The following is a 23,460-nucleotide window of genomic DNA, read 5'->3' on the forward strand; positions in this document are numbered from 1 at the left end:
TATAGAATTACGCTTTTATTTCGAGAACTTTCCATAATTCACAGTAAATATCTGCAGACGTTTAAAATCCACAGCATTTTCTTACGGTTCAATTATGATTTCATTTTTAGGCTGAACTTTAAGAATATACTCTTTCATTCAATATTAAATTTGTTTAACTTGAAAAATCAAAATTGATGTCATTGACGATTTTCTTTCAATATATCTTGTCAGGAACGAAAATCCATCTCGTGTCTTCCATCTGTCTCTAAGTGACGCTTCAGCGAAAAATTTAATTTGGTTTGGTTTAATTTTCAACGTGGACTATTTTCAGATAAAGGTTTATACTTTCAAGATGATTGATTTGAAGTCACTCGTACCAATTTTCTCCTCTTTTGCATCACTGGATTACGTTTAAAAAATCCTCTGGTATAAACAGTGGCCTCAGCTCCCCAAATCTAACACATTTCAGTTTGCCTAACTAATTCGACTTCACTGGGTATTAAAATGCACAACTGCTTGTTGCAGGGAACGATTTTCTGTGTCGCATTCGTTTTGTAGTCTTTTTAACACGGCCAGGCCATTTTTCAATTCAACATCCGGGGCCTTCTTTTTGTGTCATTTTTGCGAAGCTTAATCGCCGATGAAGATTTCCCTTGGTATCCATTAACACACCTAAAAGGGAAAATATCACATGAGCGGAGAGTATAACATCATCATTGCACCCCATTTTAATTACTTGCTGAAAGGGAAGTATTTTGATTAAAATCCAAGAGAAAGAACATGAAATTTTCTGAATGATGCGCACCAGATACCGGCTACCATTCTTGGAAAAGTGCCTTGGGCACAGGAACGCTATTCTTTTGCAAGATACAATCTCACTGAATTTCTCACTAATCAGACACACACAGGGAAACTAAACATATTGAATTCTTATTTTGGCGAGTTAGTTCACAGCCTCCTATCAAGAGTCCGTGCTTCTGTATATAATATCTGTCACTTAAATTTGTTGTTAGAAAAGGAGCAATAAATACACTGCGCTTATTTTATTTTTTACTTTAAGTAATGAAAAAAACCCGATTTCATTTCATTGGACAAATTTTAAAATTAAAATTGTACTTATTACCTCGACATCCGCGTAATAAATAAGAAATGCCTTATTAGAATGCGCTCATTTTGTAAAGCCAATTTTAATTTGTTCATTAGTTTTCTTATGAAGGTTTTTAAACTCCAAAGGGCTAAACGGAACATGTCAATCTGGAGTAAATTAGAACATTGATATGAATTTTGTGGTTTTATCACATTGTAGTAAGTCAAAGATTCTGTAAGGGAAAGTGATCGAAGGAAAAACCTCATTTAGTGAGAAAGCATTTTTGAAAGTTGGACACTGAACTGGTGGTGTATTTTGGTTTTCTAATCACTTTGAACTTCTTTCACTTGAGTTCCGTTTTGGATCATTAATTTTGCTTTTTTGTAATTAGGAAGAGAAACATGATTCGTGTGCAAAAGTGATGCCATAGCCCTAAAAGGAAACGAGTAAGCTGCTTATCATTGCAACAGATGAAGAACTCTCTGTGGTTAAAAGAAGAGAGTTAGTAAATGCATTTTTGACAGACATAAGAAAAAGTCATCAGTTCGATTTTGTGGCGTTATCTCAAAGCACTAAAGACAATCCAATTTTCGCTTCTACTAGGGCCTTGGAAAATACCCATTAATTGTTTCCTGTGCGTGCGGAGTGCAGGAAAGTTTTTAAGTGCAGTAGCATAGAATTACTTAAGACGAATTTCAAGATGGAAGTGAAAGCGATGAAAACTGCTTCTTCGTAATTCCGGTCGTTGCGGTTGGTGTTTTAACAGTTGCGTTAATCAGCACTTTCTGTTGAATAGTTTGCCGTATCTTATCAACAAAGCAGCAGAACCAATTTATGGTCCTAATTACTTCTTTTAAAAAACTGCTCCCCTTTGTGTTATCGTTGGGCCTCAGGGGTGAAGGGAAGATCTTAATCGTGATACAGCCTTCAGGGATGCAAATTGCAAGACCATAGGGATGAGTCATTAGAAATAAAAGATGGTATAATAACAGACGCATTTAGTTGAAACGTCCTGAGCAGGCCATGTGTATATTGCTTGAGTATCCATGTAATCTTACTTGATCATGCGGTTAAAGGAATACGACAATACAGTGTTAAAATTAAAAACGTGTTTCCTTTCGACGAAAATAACCAAATGAAATGTCAAAATTGATGACTTAATATTAGCTTAAGCAAAAAGGTCGGAGATATTAAAACCAAATAAGTATTATCCTAGAGATGAAATTTATTGAAGGTCTATTTTGACAGACGTTTGGAGCCCAAAAGAGCTTTTCGCTCACCGTTTGTTTTGTGGCGTGAAGTTGTTGTTTTAGAAGTCGTGGGTCATCATTTTCGCAGAAGAGTCTTCCATTTACGACATGAAATCGGTCACCGGCTACAAGTTGGTTGTGACATGTGGTACAGTTAAAGCAGTCGATGTGATAAACTTTACCAAGCACCTTCATCACAAACTCAGTGGCGGGAATTAACTTAGCGCAGACGGCGCATGCTCCACTTGAGCCATACAGCCTGAAAAAGCAATAAGCACAAAATGCCAAATGAGATCTTGGCTCCGATCAGATAACGTAGGATTTAATATGTTCTAAGTAATTAGAGATAAAAGCGTATAAAGCCAATATTTGGAATAGCGATAAATTGTTCTCCACAGAGCCATTCAATTTGTCGACTTTAATACAGTGGATATGTTAACTTACCTAGCACGGCAGATTAAAAATCTTATTGATTAAAATTTGAAAAAAAGAAACCATCAAACAGTGAAATGTGTTTTTTACCTTCCAATTTTCGGAGTGCTCTCGCAATTTGCTTCTGAAGTATAAATTAAAAGGATAAATGCACTAAATCACCTTCCGAGGTGAAATATTATCACGCTAATGACTTTTAAGGTTGCGTTGAGCTCATAATACATGGCATTCTCAGAGGCTTTTATAATCTATCTTATTAATTGCACTTTCATAATGGAAGAAATATTACATTGACTAAAATGTATGCAAAAGGCAGACCGATGACACTGAGACGGAATAATGAGAAAAAAATCATAATAGAAGATAAAAGCCACTTACGAAATAATTTAAAAACACGAGGAAACGTGACTATCAAATGAACGACAAAACGTCGACGGTGACCGTCGGCCGTGCGAAAAAAGTAATGCTTTGGTGGCTAAAAACTGAGCGACTTATCATTCTTCGTCTCATGACAAATCCGAACGGAAAAATCAACACAACACATGATGGGATTGCCAGAGATAAAATAAAAACTCTTAAAGCCAACTTAACAAGCGATGGTGAAGAAATATTACACATAACACTGAAACGAATGCCAGACACACGAAATTTAAAACGTCGAAAGAGAGCTTACTTAACATAGTCGGTCTTGCAGAGGATCATTCCTCCTTTAGCGTAACATGACGTCCCGACTTCTCCCAGTCTCACATTGCAACAGGAACATTTCAAGCAATTAACGTGCCAGTACTGGTCCAAAGCCAAGAGAAGAAAGCGATCCAAGATCTTTTCGCTACATCCACCACAAGTTCGTATCCCTCCTTGAAGGCACCGGCCTGGACGGAGAAGAAATGAAACCAAGAAATTTAATACGATGTTCGAGAAATAATTAGCGCGCCGTATCTCCGATATCAAGATTTCGAAGAAACATTCATTTAGCTTGACCACGCGGGCCGACTAGTGCTACGAAGTTTCGATTCAACTGAACATAAATCGTGCTAACTCACTGTTGCTGACGCTCATTTTGTCCATTCTAAGCTGGCGGCGAAAATTTCGCAGACTACTGTGGTGTTTTTTCTCGTGCGGTTATGTTGTCAGCCTTTGTGACACTGAGTAGGAATTAGCCAGTCGTGGTTGTTTGTTAAAACAACTCCGGTAACAGTGTACGTTATTCAAAACATTCATCATATGACAGCGAATTACGCCTAATCAATTCAACATCAAATCAGCTTCAAACCCTAAATGACCAAGACACAATTAGTTGTCATCAACTTGGAAATGTTGCCATTACGTTCAAAGATTCACGGCCTGTGATTGGTCACAGGCTTTAATAAGACGGCATTTATGTCATCCTTACACATTGTGTATCGCTTGTCTAATTAACAACACGATACGGTGCAGTCTGCGAACTTTAATTAAGTCACGTGGGACTTGGCAATTACACTACACTTTGCGCTTTTTGTGGGAAAGCTCTTGATCCGCGGAACGTGTCGAGAAAGTAATGAAACGTTTGTGTTGTTTGTACCCTTCCCTGCTGGCAGGAATCCATTGAAAACGAGATCGACCAAAAAAACGCGGAAAAACTGTGAAAAATACAAGGCCCTGTGATCGGATGTGGTAGAAGAACTACTCAAATAGAGTTTTTACTCTTCACCATGGAAGCAATTTATTTAAGTCCTGAATCACTTGAAAGGATCATTTGTTAGGAATACAATTGCGAGTAAACGGAATGCAATTAACAAGCTGACAACTAAGAACCTGTCGAACATCTGTCTAAACGTAAATTAAACAAAGTCAGCTCCACCAATCATGTCCTAATACGCTGCGCTGCACAAAATCGCCGAGACATGAACCAATATACCCTAAAGGAATCATGGTGATACTCATTATTGTGCGCCAATTCTATGCCTCGCCTTACTATGAAGCCAATTGATGTGTTTGTTCAGTTCGTCTTGAGAAATCCACTGTTGCTTTTAGTTCAAAATGGAAAGTTGCACGCATGCGCCCTTTCTTAATACGTTTGGCTCGCCTTATCTTTCCCCCTCACGTACAAATTAAGAGCACAACAGGATCCATCGATTAATTTTTTGGGTAGCCTTGGAACCGCACCAAAATGTTGCCACATGTTCACGAGGCCGATAAGATAAATTGGTCGATTGGCCTAACCTGCTGCTTACAGCCGCAATAAATTACGCGCAGTAGGAGCCGAGTGATTCGAGAAAAGAGTATCTTTAACGATAAAGGAAAACATAGGGGTTCCTCGGTGTTTGATGTTATTAAGTTCTTGGACGACGCAGGTAGACACAGATAGAAGCTCGAAGCCTTTATATTAGTATTTATTGCCCATAAATGGACAAACCACATGAATGTTCATATGTATGCCAATTTGTGTTTGTTCGATTTGCATGCTAATCGTACGTGTATGAATCGCCTTTATATCACCTTATCTTATTCCTTTCTTTCTTTTCCATTTCAAATCCTTCAGAGTGAGAGTTTCCACAGTCTAAATGTGTTCTCTGAAAGCCGAGTTTTACACAAATAAAATAACAATGCCTGTCGTTTTTTGTGATCAAGCGAGGTTTTTGGGGGGTTATCAAAATGTCAAAATTAAAAAGGCTGACTGAATAGCCTTTTCCCCACCAATTCTGTTAAGACCGAACGTCGAAATTTCCATGATATGGTTTCGAAAACAACTGAAGTGACTAAAATTCGCCCGCAACTTTCATCCTCTCAGTCACTTGACGCCGCCATCATAGGGACAAAATTCAGCTCTCTTGGGACTCCTTAGTGCTGATAACTTCGAGCTGTCATCTTTGGCGGGGACGCATCCACTCGTGTCCACTTTATTCGATTTACAGAACTATACAATCAAAACCCGTTGCTCGTACTTCTTTCCTTTTTTATCTTTTTGACAATGGAAGATAAGCAGATTCAAAAACCCCACCGCCCCATATTATGAACGAAAATCGATGCTCGCAGTTTGTAAATACTTGGATCACCACGGGTGTCAGTAAAGTTCCAACAGAGTCAAAATTTTAATTGCATTTTTGTGCAAACAATGACATTGCTGGCGCGTGCCTTCGACAATGGTAACAACTAGATGGGGTAAACGCTATGTGCGACTTTCAGGGTTGATCGTAGCAAAGCCAAAGAATTAGCATAGGAACTATACGGTCTCTCACGCTGTTTAAACGTGTGTTCGGTCATATCAGACGAGCCAAGCCTCGCAAGTGGTATTTACATAAATAATTAAGTCTTCAGAAAGTGTAAATATCATCTTTATTACTAGAGAAAACAGTGAAAACTAATTGCTCCTTGACGAATTTCGATTGGCCAAAATTTGAAATATGTGTAATTATGAGCTAATAGATTGTCGAGCTTGGTCAGTTTAGTCTAATGGATTTTATTGTTTCTCTTTCCATTAGGGAAACCCAATCGCATGTTGACATCTATGGGAATCTTTTTGCCTTCACAAAACAAACCAAATAATGGTTAAGTTAATGAAAGAAAATACCCGAAAAACGCGAGTGTGTTGACTTAAGTAAATCGGTGGTTGCTACCAAACTTTATTAGAATTTGACTACCGTGGAGAGATTTTGTCCATTAAAGGGATAAAGTCTTTATCGTTTGTTTCTGACAAGACTAAACCTTACTTCGTTTCTCACCGCACGTTCAATACATCAAATCTTATGATTGCGACGTTTCCGTGAAAATCCAAGGGGCGCCAATGATCATGCCAGCTTTCGAAGACCAAAAAACGTTTGAAAACACCGAAGTTTTCCTCGATACAACTTCTTTTAGCTAAATAATGAAACTGGTTAAGGTAACAATACTAGTCGGGTTCACCCTGGGGACAATGAGATGGAGAACAACAAGATTAATGAGACAATCGAAAAGCCAAGCTCGCAAAATGGAATCCCTCATGGATCTCAAGGGCAATTTTCTTCTAAGTGCCTTCTTTTTTTCGTTAAAAGGGTCATAATAACCGGTGCCTACGTCAAATATGGTGCCCCTAAGGCGGAGGCTTGTCCAATTATCTTGACGTTTTACCGCCTAATGGATCTCGAGTTAATGGTCTGGGCTTTGCACTCGGCGATATAGGTATAGTTTTACCGGGTTGTCGGTTTTCAGGATGCAATTGCCGCAAAATCATATATCGAAAGTGGTATTTCCTCTGACATGATAGACTATCCCGATGTAGCTACATCAGAGTCAAGAGTCAATCAAGTTGCTATTTTTAAGGTTTGCTCCAGAATATTCTACCAGAGAGTTTGACTGGTTTCCGCTTTCTTTCCTTCGTTGTCGACGATCTAGTCTTTAGAGCACCAGAGAGTCAATGACTACTGGAAATTAATGCGAAAAATTCCGAAGGTTGTTATATTTCTATCACCATGTCAGATCGACTTAGACTTATCTGAGTACCATGCCTACCCATACGAAAATTATAGCAGTTATTGCCAAGGTGGTATTTAAACAGTTTATCTGTCAATGTGTTTTTGAAACAACCTTCCATGAAAAATAAAAACCGTATTCGCCACTGAGCATTGAGCGGAACTTATAAATTTACGATCTTGCAGCGTAACTGCAAAGGGACTTCCTTGAAGCGACGCATGTCAGCCAAGAAATCTTGACTTATATTATGTAGCAATACGGTTTGGAGACCAGTTACCTTTCTCTCCCGTTCATTTTATTTTCAAACATAAACCAATAAATACGAATATAAGAGAAGAAATGACACTACGGTTAAATTTGGTTCATGTCCTACCAATGTTAGTCTAATGTTGGTGTACGCGCTGCCGATGATTTCAACTCTGTGTTCCCCTATAATTCCTGTTTCACATTGAATTTAAAGTTTTTACCTTTTTCGTAGTCCTGAAACTTATCCATGGATGATGATTTGAGTTTTACTTTGTTTTCTCTCCAAACTTCACTAACCAGTCATTGATAAGGACAGCCCAAAATAAAGAATGAACAGGAAACTCTCCACAAACGGTATCAGGAGGCTCGTGGGCCGTCGCGCATGTCGTACACAAGATGCCTGGTTTTATTCAACAGCTAATAAAAAGCGTTTTAAAGACACTTCAATCGTAAACTGCCTCGATGAGATGTCGACTGGTCGCCCTGCACACGGCACTTAAAACATCTATTAATTAACAACTAGTCCGTGATATTTGTTCTTGAAGCATTATTAGCATGCAAATGGAAAAGAACAACCCAGCTGCGAAACAAAGATATTAATGAATGAGCGAAGTCGAACGAAAAGCTGTGCAATAATTTTGTGCTTAACTCTTTTAGACGACAAGGAAAGCTTGTTGAAAAGGCTGGGTAAAAGTGCTTTGGAAACTAAACTTTTTGTTTTGAAAGTGACTTAAAAGCGACCGGTTTATAGAAAAAGAATAATAAATTCTTAAGTAAAAATATATTCCTCAATTTTAATTAACTATCCATTAGGAACTTTTCATATCGCCTTTGGTAATGTGAAGCGGTGAGGAGAACAGACTCCAATTAACGAAAACTCCATTATTGACATATGAAATGGCTTAACCTAAAAAAAAGACGCAGGCATGCCTTTCGTATAATTTTTTCCGTTTAAAAGATTTTAAACCTAACTTCAAAAGAGAGCATCTAAGATCGAACAGTAAAGAAATGCTGAAATTAGCTACCACCAATAAATTACTCAGTGCTTAATAAATTAAAATTGTTTTCAAAGCTAACAGTTTTCGAGTCGAATGAGTTCATTCAGACGCAACAGACCAATTGTTCTCACAAGAAAGTGCATGGAAGGTGTCAACTGGGCGGAAAGTTAAAAGAAGGGAGTTGGACCTTGTGAGTTACAAAAACTGAGCTGAACGCAAGTGTAGTTCTTGTGTTAGGGCGGGTATCACTCCTTCTTTGTTAAGACGTCACATTGTTGCTGCGAGCCTGCGAATGCTAAATGAATTCCAACTGTGAAGCTTAGAATGACACAGAAATACACAGGATTAATTTTGGTAATTATAAATGTACATTAAGTTAACTGGCCAATAAACACCTTTCTAAGCGCGCTCTTAAGCGAAAGGGGAAAAAAAGCCTACATGATAAATTTGAGATACACGTTTCACCTGTTAAGCGATACCAACATGTGTCTTAATTTCTCTATTGACTGACATCTGAGACAAAAATGGAGGATGAGGGGTCATCGAGTTGATGGTGCAAAGAGATTTTTTTCAGCCCCCCTCCCACATCCCCTTCTTCCCCCCCCCCCCCCCCCGCCCCTCTTTAATCCAAATTCGAAGCTTGATACCAAAACGGTCGGGCACAAATCCATTCAAAATTTTCTGTTCTTTTTCGCCACAAGTCTAAACGTCGAAGCCGGGAAACTTACGAAGCTTAAAAATAAGTTGATGATCTTTCAAGCCACAGTAGTGAATACTGACTTCAGAGAGTACATGGATAAACCCGTCCAAGAAGATATATTTCCGGGATTGGTGTAATCCAAAGAGGGACCATTATTAGAGACTCGGAGTTAGAAAGGGCTCATTTCCTCTGCGGCCCATGGCAGAGTTGCATGTCAAGAGAAATTCTCACAATGAAGATATCGAAAGATATGAAAGTTTGAAGAATACCGGTGTAAAGCAACTCGTTTTAATCGTGACACTGAGAGAGAATTTCTCAAAAAGATAAAAAGCCCTAAGGGTCTTGCAATGCCGAATAATCAAGCTTATATCATAAGGCTTTAAGTCATTTTTTTAAAATTCATAAACCGGTATGGACAAAAATAAACTTGTCACATCCTGGTCAATTTGGTGTTGTAAATACATAATATTGCGAATACGGGGCGATTTATCAAGATCCCTTGGTAAGACTAAAATTAAATGGCTTTGTAAACAACATACACATTTCATTGTTTACTTTATAAACCGTCAGTGAAAGTGCAATATATACAGTAGACTCACCCTTGGTGTAGCACGTTAATTACGAAATGCCTTTTTCAATATTAGTTCGTTCGCAAGCGGATGCCTTGGCTTACGGGTGGTAGTGATGTTTGAAACTGAAGACGTCTACGCGCGCAGTTTGGGATTCTTTGCCGGGTATATAATTGCCACATGAACCAAACCCACCTTGATGAGCTTTTGCTTGTATGCCTTTCATTGCTGCTGGTTTTGTCTCAGTTGCACCGCGCCACTCTACGCTGCTTTGATTGACTTCCATGTCGAAAATTTAAAATATATTGTGTCGAACGTCCAAACGGCAAAGCTGTGATCTGAGGCAAACGCCTTTTTAGTTGATATTTATGCGCGACCCAAGAAAGTCTGCTAACGGGCAAACAATACCAACGGGCAGTTGATACCCGGCAGGATGTCTGACTCCAGGAACATGCTGTTTTATTTGCATTGCTTTCAACACATGTGCGCGTGTTTCCAGCATCGCTTAAGGCGCCATTCATGGTATCACTCTCACTTAACACACCGTCTGTTATTTTTTGGAACTTTCAATGCCGATACGCCCGTTATTTTCCCTCTTAAACATATGGCTTGACAGCAGATATCATTTTTAGAGGATTTTAAGAGATGAGCTTTCTTTTCTCTTATTACTGCTGGCAAGATATTTATAAAGCGCTCTTAATTTCGTTTTAAATTACAGTGCATTTGAGTTTTCTAATATTCCCAATTCCTTGTCTTGATTAAGTTTGCCTAATATAGACGTCGCTCGAAAATTTTCCAAGATACGAGCCTCTCATCTGACAAGATGTATTCACCGTACGCCGGACACGTATACGGATATGTTTAGGCAAGCTTCCGTTTTAACGATTGTGTCACATGTCTTTGAATTTGTTGATGTTGAAGGAACTTGAAAAAACAGTTTAAAAACCGGCCAAATACGGTGAAAATATGGCAATAAATGCCGTGGATTCCAATCTATATGACCCCGCCATGAGCGAACTTCAGAAGTCGAGTTAATATGTTGACTTGCTGCTGGTGTTAAGTAATGTTATCCCCTTTAACCAAGTTTTCATCCTGTTCAATTAAGGTACTCTCTCATTACTGAGTCGGCATGACTATTCCGGGGGTAGGGGGTAGGGGGTGAAGGTTAGGGGTGAGGGTAGGGGGTGAATGGTACCATAGGTGAAACAACCCAAACGTATACAAAAATGATACCCTTAGGCCTACACACTATGCTTTAGATAATAAACATTTTAACACTAAAGGCTGCAATGCCGTGTAACGATCTATTCATTACGTTCGATCAACAAAAACAGTGATAAACATAAACACACCACTGTTCGGACAGATCAAACAACGTTTACGAAGGCGTTCTCTTCAAAATGGAACTACGGTCGTCCAAACCCAGCCTGTTCATCGCTCAAGCTAGACAGCAGATGCAGACAGCTGTTTCGGGATTATTGGCTCTCGTCAGTGCGCCGTAGCTAAAACACAATGGGCCTCAGTAACACTTCACCTATCTCATGTGTCGCTAGTCATTCTAGAAAGAGCTGTAAGATCGGATTGCGCAACGGCCACATCACAAACAATTTCGACAAATGGCCCACTGATTAAGAGAGAAACTATGGAATGGCCTCCTCCTTAAGATGGATATTTGCAAATAGATCGGAACACCAACAGATCATCCACGGCAAAAAATAATAATAAACATTTAAGACTGCAATAATGTTTAGGCCTAAGGTTAGCATTTTTGTAAAGGTTTGGGTCGTTTCAGCTATGGTACCAGTCACCCCCTACCTCCCACCCTTGGAATAGTCACACCGTACTGACTTCATGTCAGGTGGTAATTTTTGATATATGCATACTGTTTAAGACTGTTACTGGCGCTAATGCCTAGAATCTAAAAATTGTTATGTTTTCAGTTTTTCAATGAGTTTGCCCACAGGTTTTTAACGCAATTTACATCTGTTATACTATGCAAACACCGTCTGGGCTGTGAATTTCGTAATCCGGCAGATGTAAAATATTCATCTTAATTAAGGTATGAATGCTAAAGGGGATAACAAAACGTGCTTTGAGTACAAGAACGCTCTATTCCTTAAAAAGACGCGGCTTCATTTGCCGAAAATCTGAAACGGGCAAAGCATTTGGACTTAAGACTCTGAAGAGGTTATGACTTGACAAATGAATTTGCAATGAGAACCCATTGCGCGACTTTTTTAATCCAACAGTGAAATTTTAAAATATTAACAGCGGTAATTAGATACGCTCAGAGTTATATCGGCTGACCACAACTGGATATAATGTGATTACCAATATTTTTCTTGCCTTTCACTTTTATCCCTACGTGTTTTTCAAGATACAGTTCTCGCAACCACTAATGCGCATGGCTCCGTTCGGTCTTTCAAAAACAAGACAACGAGGAGACTAATCAGGAATTTAAATATTGAAAAGTTGGGTAACAGTTTAAGCTGAAAGGAAGTCCTGGAGATCCGTTGATAAACGTCCGGTCATCCTAATTAAATTGTTAAAAAATAGCTTCTTTTTTTCCTTTTATTTCCCTGCTGGACTAAGCTTCATTAAGGTTGCTATTCTCTTTTGTTTCATCCCACAAAAGAAAGGGGAAAAAAGGAGGTAGACTTAAAATTTCTTCTTTATGGATCCGCTGAATATCACCATTTAAGCTATAGAGGACGTTTTCCGTGTTTCCATAGCCTCATCTAAACACGAGGGGCAGTTGGGTTGGAAGAATTCGAGACAGTTATGCAAACGAGACAGTTATGCAAACCTGAGAGTGCGTGTACTATCCTAATTATTTTATAAAGGGAATTGGTTTGTGTTCCCGTAAAACGTTGCCTACCCGGTTTCAATCTCATGCTGAATGATTCTGCTTGTGTTCGAGCATTTGGGAACAAGCTATCATAAAACAGAACTCTGTAGAACATCGAGATTCTGGTTCACTGTCATTGGGCACTAAGTAGTCAACAATAACATTCAATTCATTGCTACAATACTATATGATTAGCAAACTAAAACAGGCAACACAATCACTTTGTTTGTCAACATCTTTCTAAAACTAAAAAAATATTGCAAATGATTAAAAATTTCAATATGTCGTGACAAAAGAGAGAACAAAAAAGGTGGTCAAATAAAAACAGCGTTATAGAATATAGTAGAGTAGAAAAGATGAAACTAGATCAGAATAGAAGAAATTAGAACAGAATGGAATGGAATGGAATGAAATAGAATTTAATAAAATGGAATGAACCCAGATGACTCTGCTAAGCGTTAAGTATTTTGGTGTGACTTACAGTGAGAATACGAAATGAATGTCTCGACGAACTACCAAGTGGCAAACGACGCACTTGTTTAATCAAAAGCAGGGTGCTACAAGCTAGACATAGACATTCCGTGCGTCAAGCTGTTTGCAAGCAGTACGGGGAAGGATAATATATCAGAAAGAACGTATGTATGTGCTTCCGACAGCCGAATCATTTCAGTGCGGTTTTTTTCTGACTACCGCCCTGTTTGAGTGAAATAGGAAAATATGCTGTCAACCTGCTCAACAGTTATTGTTTTACAGATTCTAGCCTTTGCCAAAAGCAATTACTTTCATTTTTTTTTTTAGAAAAAAATCGCAACCTTTCTGCTTTCAAGAGTTAGTTTCCCTTGAGTTTTGACTGGTGACTGGATGCGAAGCGGCCATGTGGCCAGTTTTCAAATTCGCTATAATCTTATTTCGCATCATTCATGGTTACTCTTTGAGAAATTTTGGAATTGCATGTTGTTAGGTAAGAGCGGTGATCATGTAAAATTTTTCAGAAATATGGCAAGGCGAATTTATAGACTGACCAAATAATTCTTAAAAAACACAATCTTATGAATGGACTTTTCGTTGGGCCAAATTTTCCAGTCATACGATCTTTTTAACTTGTGTGTCTTTTCATTTTTTTCAGTATTAATTTAAGGGCCACTGTATGCTACTTAAACCCAAATCGGGCACGGCAGGGTACATTTTTGGCACCTTGCGCAAAGTATTTCGGCAAGGCACTATTCCTTAGGGGAATTATCTGCTTTTCCAGATGCAACGCCGAAATCCGATTAATGGTCGAAATTGTCGCTCCCAAGAATCGATAACCAAAGGGAAAGAAGAAAGGAAGGAAGGAAGGTTAGAGATTCGACTCGTAAATGTTTTGCGAGTATGGCCAAATTATTATCTATTATCTATTATCTATTATTAATATTAATATTATTATTATTATTATTGTTATTATGTAAAGATTATAGCTATATTTCAAATTCAGACAATATAGCCTAATTCACCTTTATCACTCGGCGGCCATTTTGGAGTCCTTAGGGAATAAAGGCTTTGTCTTTGCATTGTCTTTGCCCGTCGAGCCTCACATTGAATGAGAGGTTCGACGGGCAAAATCTTTTGTTTGGACATTGAGTGATATGGGTCTATTGAGGGACCACCAAGAATTTTGTTGGCCCCTTTCACAACTTCGTTTTTATCATGAATTTTACTCGATGTCACTCTCGACAAGTCCTGATAACACTTTTCGGATTATTGTCTTACTGTCCATTAAAATTGCCTTCTGCATCTCCTCCACAACCTGTTTGTACAAATCGGTTGTTTCAAAAATATTTTCCAGTTCCTTTATTGTCTCTTTTATACTTCCACCGAGTGCACTGATCACAAGAGGCACTCTGAAACCAGGTCTTCGCTCTCTAAGTTCAATGCAAGCTGTCTGTAATTTGTTTTTTCCTCAATTCTCTTCTTTTCGATGTTATTTTCCTGTGGGCAGGCCATATCACATATCCAGATACTATTCTTTTCTTTTTCTTCAAGTCTCAAATCTGGTCTTCTAGATGTTGTCGTCTTTCTCAAATTAAACTCAAAGTCCCACACCAGCTTTGCTTGAGAATTCTCCGAAACATGTCCCCTTGACCATTTTTCCTGGTACCATTAAAAATTCTTATCTAACAAGTTGTATTCCTTTGCCTAGGAAACGGCCATTACCATTAGCGCTCTGTTGTGTCTTGTTAGGTACTCACTGCTTGCTATCGTTATTATCATCATCATCATCATCATCATTATAATTTAATTTAGTGTTTTCAATTTAACCAGTACTGACACAATACATCAGTCTTTTGTTCTCAACTCTTGCCATAAACGTTGTACCGTGAAACAAGGCATCACGTTTTTGGATCTGTGCACGCAAAGCCAATCCAGCTGTCTTGTGTCAGTTTTACAAAATGAATGGCACGATAAAAGGGGAAAGGATTCTCCTTTCCACCTAATGTCTCGTGGCGTCAGTGACCCCCACAAGAGGCCATGAATAATCCTCAATCCTCATAGAAGAGAGGAAACCAATGATATCGTTCACTTCTCATTTATCTAAGGTAGACAAATGTTAGAATTGTTCCTCTAAAGGTTGGATATTCCGTTAAATTTTTTGGGGAAATAGAGATGAAAATGCATGTTGTATCTGATTTCAAGATAAGAAGCAACTCAAGGCAAGAAACGACCAAAGGAGTCTGGCAATACCAGACAATTATAAGTTTCTCTTCTATATAACAAGTTCATCAGTACTGTGTCGTAAACCGTTAAACAGTTTTAACTGAGTGAAATATCAAGCTCCTTTTCCTTTGTAATGGCACGCAATTCGTGCTTTTTACTCTCGCAGATCCGCAACATCCCCAACACTACTCGTCCTTAAAAAAGGTTACTAATACTACACTAAGACTAACTCATGTTAAAAATTTGCCAAATAGTGAACCAGCTTCCTGCTTTAAAACGAATGAGTTGGTAATTTTCTCCGAACTCATTACCAGAAAACCCTCTTCTAGTGGTTTGCGTTCCACAAATGTACAATTGTGATGACTTCAAGTAAGTTGTCCCCACGGTACCTCAAAATAGCAATCTAGTACAACAATGAGAGAAGAGAGTATTTCCACCTGAGATACATAACTTTATGGCTTATCATTTAATTTAGCTTTTTGTTCTTTATCTCTAAAGCTCAAAAGTTTGGTGTCCACCAGCACGGTCTTTCGGCAGATAAGAAATTGCATATATCTCACTAGCGAAAAACTCTCACTTGTGCCGAGTCAAAACCAAGTCATTGAAGTAGAACGATCTCATCATTTGAGGCTAAAGATGTCACTCTGGGCGTTAGAGCCGCGCGCGATGTTTTAAGAAACAGCCTAGTCACTGCCTAGTGTTAGATCATTTCATTAGGATGAACTGCCTCACATGACAGGGCTTGCTTTGGAGACTTCTATGAGTCTGTACTTGGCTTGAGTACACGTTGTGTGTTATCGACGTCTTAAAACGTGCGTGTTTTTGGCGAGAACTGCGTTGCGAGATAATAACTTTATCACTAATGAACAGAAATTGTAACAGCGTCATACCCTTTATTTATTATCTTATCTTAGGGAAAAAAAGCTACTTTACTCATCGTGTCTTGACAGAGTGTTTTCTTTATTTTCATCTGCACCGAGGTAAGTACTGCATTTTTTTGGTACAGCATATTCTCGTCAATCTTTATGAGTGGTTGCACAACTCAAGAAGAATTCTGATCTGCATTTTCCTTTCTAGGAATCAGTTTATGGTATTAGAACAGTATCTCTCAATTTCAGTTTGTTATCAAGGAGAGAGATGTCATTTTGTTCTTCCAAGCCGACGTAAGTCGAGATAGGTCTTGGAATACATCATAGGAACAATCAAACTCTGTTTGCTGCCTCAAGGAAAACCAAATACATGCAAGTTCTTTTTTAACCAGCAATACTTTCAGCGGCGTATACGTGAGGAAAAAAGGGCAGTTTCTTTGAGTTGAAAACAAAGCTTTAACTATACTGATTTATCTGAGGGAAGGGCTTTTGCATTCATAATAATGATTCTGTGAAATAAGATATTGAGAATTATGCCTCCCAGGCTTGTGAAAAGGCACGATCATGACTCGTCTATGAAAACTCACGTATACGCTTATCAGTGGTGCCTGATTAAGAAGCGTTGTCAAGGCTTAAGAGGGTATTCTCTGGAATTTTTCGCGAAGAGAGAGTTGTGTTTACGTTTTCATCTGTTTCGAAGGCATGCAAGAGGTGAAGAGTAGCGGTGGAGATCCGTGGAGTCCATGAACAGAATTATGCTGTGGCCGCCATACCGTTAGAACCCAGATGCTGATCATAATTAACGTCTCATGTGTTTTTGATTTCAATCGGTTTTTACGTCAAGGAAATACAAATGTATTGCGGTATATAGAAACGAAACTAATCAAAAAGCGTTGTTTTTCACTTGTTTTAACATTATCTCGAAACGCTTTTAACCCTGCGGTAGTCTAGCCTTGCTAATACGCTGTTAAACTTGGTTTAACAGCGTGTAAGTGTCAAATTTTGTTAACAAGTTGCTTCCCGCCATCTCGTATATCAGGCGAGACCGAATTGAAGTTCCCTCGCTTTCAGGAAATACAAGACCGTGGCTTGCGGGGAAGAACTGTCTTATTATTATCATTTTGACCTCGTTTGGTTTCGAAGCTTCTTTCGATTTGGGTCGACCTAAAATGCAATACATAAGGGTTATACCACTGCTCCTAAACTTCACAATTTTTTAACAAACTATCCCCGCCTTAAAACTTATATAATTTGTTAACGGTTTCCTTGCCTTATATATGGCTTTTCCTGAATCAATTAGAAGAAAAACTGAAAACCATGAAAACTACAATATTGCTGCTGAAAGGGAAGATGCCCGGAAATAAATTTCAATTTTACCTCTGAAAGTACATTTGAAAAGTACAATTTTTTTTATAGATAAGGATCGCAATCGAGTTGCTTTTAAGCTAAGTGTGCATTAATGCAAGTTACAGCAGCTAAAACAACGCAAAGCGGCACTTATCGTTGGACAAGTGAAAAAACAAATTGAAGTCTATTTAAAGTATTGAAAGCATTGCTTTTAAGAGTGTGCACAACACATACTTTGTCGATACGAAGCCTCAGATTTTTGGCTTTCAGTGGGGTTCATGAATTTGATAGCTCTCTGAAAATCCAAAACAGTTTTTTTTTGTAATAAATCGTTGTTTTATCCTTATATTTTCAATGTTTTGTTTGAGCTCTTGGTGTTGCTTTTGTATCCGATATTCAAGCAATTCACCTTTCTAAAAACACAGCAAATATTTTCCTTTCTACTTCCATTAGCTATGAAGATAATATTACCGTGTCTTTTACGCAGCAACACATTTTTAATCAACGTAACATTGTTTTTTATGTACACAATTGCTTGAAGCGCCCCGCCGCCACAATCTAACATTTTTAATATCTGCCGGTTGATAATTTCAATTTCGTGCTGTTAAAAGCGGTGTTATTAATCACACACGTCTGATAATAAAAAAAAGAAAGCTTCGTTATGTGTCTTGCTGTCACAGCAGAATAGCGCAAATAATTGCAAATGTCTTCTCACAGTGATTTTAATGAATTTTCGTCTATTTATTCCAAGCGCAGACGAACTGGACTTAAAACTTGGAAATCTGAACGTCATGCCAAAACGTGTTTACTTTTCACCAGCAAACTTGGTTTCCCTGAGAAGAAAGCGTTCTTTAAAATGCAATTATTCGTCTGAAAAATTCCACACATGAGCAGCGTTCCTGCCAATAGCACGACAAGTTATTATGGAAAATGTATACAATATTAAACTTCCATGCATTTTTAATTAATCTCTGGACACAACTTAATCAAAATGGCTGAGTTCCGCCATCTTGGTGCTTGTTATAATCTCTTCGAGACAAGTAAAATATGAAGAAAACGTTTTCGTAAGATATTCTGGGAAGAACTGAACAACTACTCAAGGTTAACTTCTGTTGTCCATTGTTGCGTTTCAGTGGGAAAAGAAAAATACATTTTACTCAATCAAGCGACCAAAAGACGCAATGGAAAGTAAATTCTTCGCGGCTTAATTTCGCACGGCTATCTCCAAAAGAGCTGCCGTCAATGAATATACCATCTTCTGGGAATAGATAGCAAATTACTTTTAATTAGAATTTGCCTTGTGTTATCTGCTGTTCACCATTTAAACCTTACCGTTTATTTCAGAGGACATCGTACGAGAGCTTGAGTCTGTGAAATATTGAGTTCACGGTAGAATTGTATCAGCGAGGAAACAATGCCTAAACACGACGTGGAGCCTGCAAAATGAAAACAAGAGAGATTCATTAGCGTAGGAAAGGCTTAGTAATATTGGAATAAACGGCGCAGCGAATCAGGTCAACTCACGAGTTTTCTTGGATTGTTGCAATGTTTCCTTGTAAGAGCACGAACGCGTGTTTAACACGAGAGGTATTGACTCGGCAACAGAACGTGGAGCGTGTTTTGGGTCAATTTTGAATATGAGCCCTGTTGGAAAACAATCGAACGGAGAAGTTGGGGGAAATTTGATAAAAGCAAAAGCTACACTTCTGTTATCAAAGATGCCCCCACAAGGAGATTAGCATAACACTAATGAAATTTTATTAAATTGAATGCCGTGTATACTATTGATTAGGCCATATTCCTGCTTTTCAAATGGCCTTTTAATTATTTAACCGGATCTAACCACAAACCCATGTAAATTGAAAAGTGCCTCAGGAGTCGTCCCTAATTACGAATACCGAAAACAATTGTGTTACGTTTCGATTGGAACAAAATTAAACGAAGTTCAGCATCGAGGGAACAATGTTTACGATCTATCCGATTCATTCGTTTCAGAAATTTAAAGTTAGCAGTGATGGTTCAACGGACTTTTTGGCACTTTTGTAACATGAATAACCTGGCGTTGTGCTCGACCGTTCTCATGCAATTAGACCCTATTCTTTAATTGAAATGTATAAATAACACTTAAATCTGCTAAGCTTCAAAAGTAAATATCATATTTCTTTACACGTTTCTTCATTAGCATACAGACATTAAAAGTTCTTTTTGACAAGAGTGCTGTGAGACTTCTATCGGGGACATTTGCGACCTTTCCATCGATAACGCGAATCAAAATGACGAGATAAGCGTTTGGCTTCTGGGCATCCATTTTTTGCGCTGTTTAATTAATCCTGACAAAATAAGCCATTAACTATTTTCTGTTTTCACTTGTTAATTACTTGATGGCTATCCATCCTTTCGCCAGAAGAGCAGAAGGGAAATTAAAACTCTGGCTTTCTCGCTGTGGCAGCTCCATCTATCGGCGCTTTCAATCATAAACCGTGAAATGAGATCTTGTTTGTTTTTCATCTCGATTCACCTCAATTCAATTTGATTACCTTTAGGTAAAGGAAAACCCCCAAAATTCTGATTAATGACATTTAAAAAGCAAAATACATTTGACATCCTTAAAGTTCATCGCTTATTCCTTCTTAGAGATTATATATTTTCCATAAACTGATTTCAACCCTGGCAAGTCAGTTTGAAAACGGACTATCATACTTTTTCTCCCGCTAAAAATTATTCTACTGCGTATCTTCCGCTGAGAGAAAACAAATTTTTGTAATGGAAAAATAACAAGCGTGGAATGATATATGGTTGTCGTCAAGAAAGCTTTTACATCATTAAGAGAATAATGTTTCTTTTTGCTATAGTTCTTGTGGCTTTTTTTCCGTGGAAGCCGGGCCGGTTTACTTAAGGCAAGTGTTAAAAAGAAAAAAGTTTTTGCAAGCGTATATTTTAATATTGAAAGTGTTTCTTAGGCTTAAAAGTTCACCTTCAAAATTTCTTTAAGCAAGATGCTGTCGAGGGATTATTTGCTGAAGCAACTATTGAAATTGAGGCGTTTTGGGAGAACACTGAAAACCGCTTTCCCCTCAGGGGAACTGTGAGACTACTGAGACCTGAAAAAAAGGACCTTCAAGCATCCCGCCCAGAAGCTAAGGCCTTAGTCTGAACTGATATTTTGGACGCAGTTTTAATTTTCACTTTCGATGCCGCGATAAAAACTGAGATCAGATGGGCGAATGCAATATAATTTTGGCATATTTCAATTGCCCAGACAATCAAGAGAGACTTTCCATTGTCACAGCACCGTTGGCATTTGTTAATTCCAATGAATATGTCATCAAAATTTATATCACCGAAAATGTAGAAAAAAATTAGCAGGGGGGCCAAAGTAAATTGATATTTGTTGGAAGCATGTGTAAAATAGCCTCACAGGAGCTTTGCGAAATAGAATTATTAAATGGGATGACTGATTTTATCGCCATTTTTCTGATTGAAGTAAAGCAATTAATTTGTATTACCATGCTGTTATGGAAATAAGCCTTTGGCATTACCAGAAAGCAATATTGATAGAACATGCTGAATTAAAATATCTACGTTTTGGAAGCAGCGTAATTTAATCTTTTTATGCAAACTGTCTCTCATTAAAAGGCTGGGAAAATAAATGTGAAAAATTTCTTTTTTGATTTAATGATGAAAGTCAACTTGTTAAAAAAAACGTAAACGCGAAGCAAAGATTGAGAAACCTATGGTATAGACCGTTGGGCATGTGTAAGCTTTCAAGTCTTGGGGGCGGTCCATTGATAGTAACAGTTCAAATAAACCCCAAAGAGGTAAGAACTATAAAAGGCGTGGCCAACCCAGTTGGTTCCTCCCAAAGCCTGATTGATTTTCATTGAATTCGAGATTAACTAAAGGAAATCCACACAGAATCGAAGGTAAGCGATCCTGTTCATCCATATGAAAAATCCAGCAGCGCCTTAATCACTGATCAAACCACATTTGCTTTTGAAAAGCTTCTCAACTTTTGAAAATTTTCTGACTATTGATCATAAAACTGACTTTGTAGGATTATATTTCGATTCCTTCCTTTCTGGATTAAAACGGGTCAGTTGTACGCGAAACTGATATAAAATCAGTTTGCGACACAAGAATATTATCTAAGATGCCCTCATTGAATATTTCAGACTGAGATGATTAGATGATTTCTTCATTTATAATTGTTCCCAATTTTCCATTATAAATATTGCTGATTTTTACATTCACGGCCAAGGAGTTAAATACATTGGCCAGCAACATTTTATCTTCACCTCCTTTATATAACGCATTTTACACTTCACGTACATACAAGTCAGGAAACAATACTCGACCGTGTACGACTCAAGGCCGAAACTCCTTGAGCTCGGATCTACTGTATGTTCGCCGGTCCAGTGCCGAATTGACTACATATCTTATGAGATTTGTTATTAAACTGAGACGAAGACGCTTCCAACCACTTGTAATACTTTCTTATCTTGAAAAAAAATGTACTAATCAACTGGTTTCAATTGAAAGGTTACAGTTTTGTCACGTTCGAGAAATAAACCCTGGCCTTTCAGACAACATGTTGAACAATAATTTTCCCCCGCCACCCCTCCCTCCTTGCTTTCAATTCCGTCAGTGCTTACCTTCTTTTTTGTTTTTCTTTGGGGCTAGGGGAGTGCGAGGAGATACTCCTCGCTCTTCCAGGATGCTTGACATTAAAGAAAAAAGCGGGAAATATTGGACTTGATCATTATGGCTCTAAGTCAATTCACCTGAAATGGGTATCATCGTATAGAAGACTAACTGATTAGGAAGGCGGTCAAATGTGTGGAATTCAGGAGTTGCACCCTTGTTTTGATTTATCTATGATTTATGCCGTATCATGGCAAGCGAAAGTAAACAAAGTGACCTTTCTACCTAAATTGTCTTTTATCTGTCTCCAACTCCTCTCTGTTTAGTTTTAGCGATGAAGTTGCGTCCGTGAGCGTCCAAATCTCACCACCGCCTTCCCCCGTCTCCCATCCGTTTCACTAATGAAAAACGTGGCCGCTTTTGTTTTGTATTTGAGGGCAGATTCATTAATTGATATAGTGAAAGACGTTGTTTTTTTTCCTATTTCTATTACTCTATAGGTAAGTATAGCAATTTGTTTTTAAGTGATAAGCGCTTCTTTTGTTACCCACGTTCCCCGGATCACCGGAACCCATAACCTGATCATCAGACGTCATTCAATTTTGGATAGTCGAGATATCTTCAAGTTTGTGAAGCGTGAGATTAGAGCGCTTAAGCACGCGCGTTTTTTAGACGCGGACGGTAACCGGAAGAGAACATTTCGCGTGCCATGAGAGTGGTGTCCCCCAGATTATTATAATTATCATCTCTAACAGAGAAACGATACGTCGCAATGTAAATGTGGTTGCGTGAAGACAAGTTAAAAGGGAAAACAGATCTCTTCCGGTTATCGTCCGCGTATCAAAAATGCGCGTGTTTAAGCGCCCTTTTTGGCTCAAGCACGAGACGTTCTTGAGTCGCAGACGCCAACCGGAAGTAAGTTGTTTTCCCTTGTAACTTGTCAAGACAAATCTAGTAGAGCTTACTGTACTGGCATGCGAAATGTTAACCACCGGTTTCCGTCCGTGGGTGAAAAGCGTCGCGGCGTGCTTAAGCTCCCTAAAGTTCCCTATTGATGCATAACCCTGTGCCTGTTTGTAACTTGAAGATACCTTGACTATCCAAAATTTAATGACGACTACCATGAGTCGTACCTCAGTTGGTTCTCAGTTCTCAGCTTTCTGAGCAGAGCTTTCCGGTTCGATCCTCGGTGACTTCAACGTCTGTTTCGACTTTCCTCTGATCCGTGTAGCTATCTATAGCTTTAAATACCGGGCCTTAAAACGGAGCACTGACAGAGGGAGGAGGATTAATTAAGGCGGATTATCGGCTTCTATTGTGGATACCAGCCTCGTACTGGAAGGAACTACCGGCGTTAAGTAAAAGTGAC

At 38.5% G+C, this 23,460-nt stretch overlaps 1 protein-coding gene and 1 long non-coding RNA gene across 9 annotated transcripts; one reads left to right on the forward strand and one right to left on the reverse strand.

The window, feature by feature from the left end:
• On the reverse strand, positions 1–19,172 carry LOC137993377 (LIM domain transcription factor LMO4.2-like). 4 transcript variants are annotated; one of them, XM_068839190.1, is made up of 5 exons: positions 18,975–19,172; positions 18,783–18,886; positions 3,425–3,623; positions 2,350–2,578; positions 1–654 (listed from the first exon to the last, which is right to left on the reverse strand). In XM_068839190.1, exons 2-5 carry the CDS (start codon positions 18,799–18,801, stop codon positions 646–648), a joined length of 456 nt encoding a protein of 151 aa, XP_068695291.1. In that variant the 5' UTR covers positions 18,802–18,886; positions 18,975–19,172; the 3' UTR covers positions 1–645. The 4 variants fall into 4 exon arrangements, with proteins under 4 accessions (XP_068695291.1, XP_068695287.1, XP_068695288.1 ...); XM_068839186.1 differs by lacking the exons at positions 18,783–18,886; positions 18,975–19,172 and adding an exon at positions 9,888–10,053; XM_068839187.1 differs by lacking the exons at positions 18,783–18,886; positions 18,975–19,172 and adding an exon at positions 7,647–7,941.
• On the forward strand, positions 11,972–17,261 carry LOC137993378 (uncharacterized). 5 transcript variants are annotated; one of them, XR_011121864.1, is made up of 4 exons: positions 11,972–13,501; positions 13,667–13,878; positions 16,149–16,214; positions 16,312–17,261. It is a non-coding gene; the product is annotated as an uncharacterized lncRNA (long non-coding RNA). The 5 variants fall into 5 exon arrangements; XR_011121860.1 differs by having other exon boundaries at positions 11,972–15,116; XR_011121861.1 differs by having other exon boundaries at positions 11,972–13,878.
• Positions 19,173–23,460: the final 4,288 nt, after the last annotated feature.

Source organism: Montipora foliosa, chromosome 2 (genome assembly GCF_036669935.1).
Source record: "Montipora foliosa isolate CH-2021 chromosome 2, ASM3666993v2, whole genome shotgun sequence".
Classification (NCBI taxonomy): Eukaryota; Metazoa; Cnidaria; class Anthozoa; order Scleractinia; family Acroporidae; genus Montipora; species Montipora foliosa.

Bases quoted from the DNA above. Each gene is read 5' to 3' on its own strand.
- LOC137993377 (XM_068839186.1), bottom strand. From the start codon at position 9,978: ATGGAAGTCAATCAAAGCAGCGTAGAGTGGCGCGGTGCAACTGAGACA. The intron at 3,624-9,887 runs GTGGGTTTGGTT...TTCTCCGTCCAG, and splicing joins ACAAGCAAAAGCTCATCAAG to GCCGGTGCCTTCAAGGAGGG. The intron at 2,579-3,424 runs GTAAGCTCTCTT...TTGCTTTTTCAG, and splicing joins TGCAAGACCGACTATGTTAA to GCTGTATGGCTCAAGTGGAG.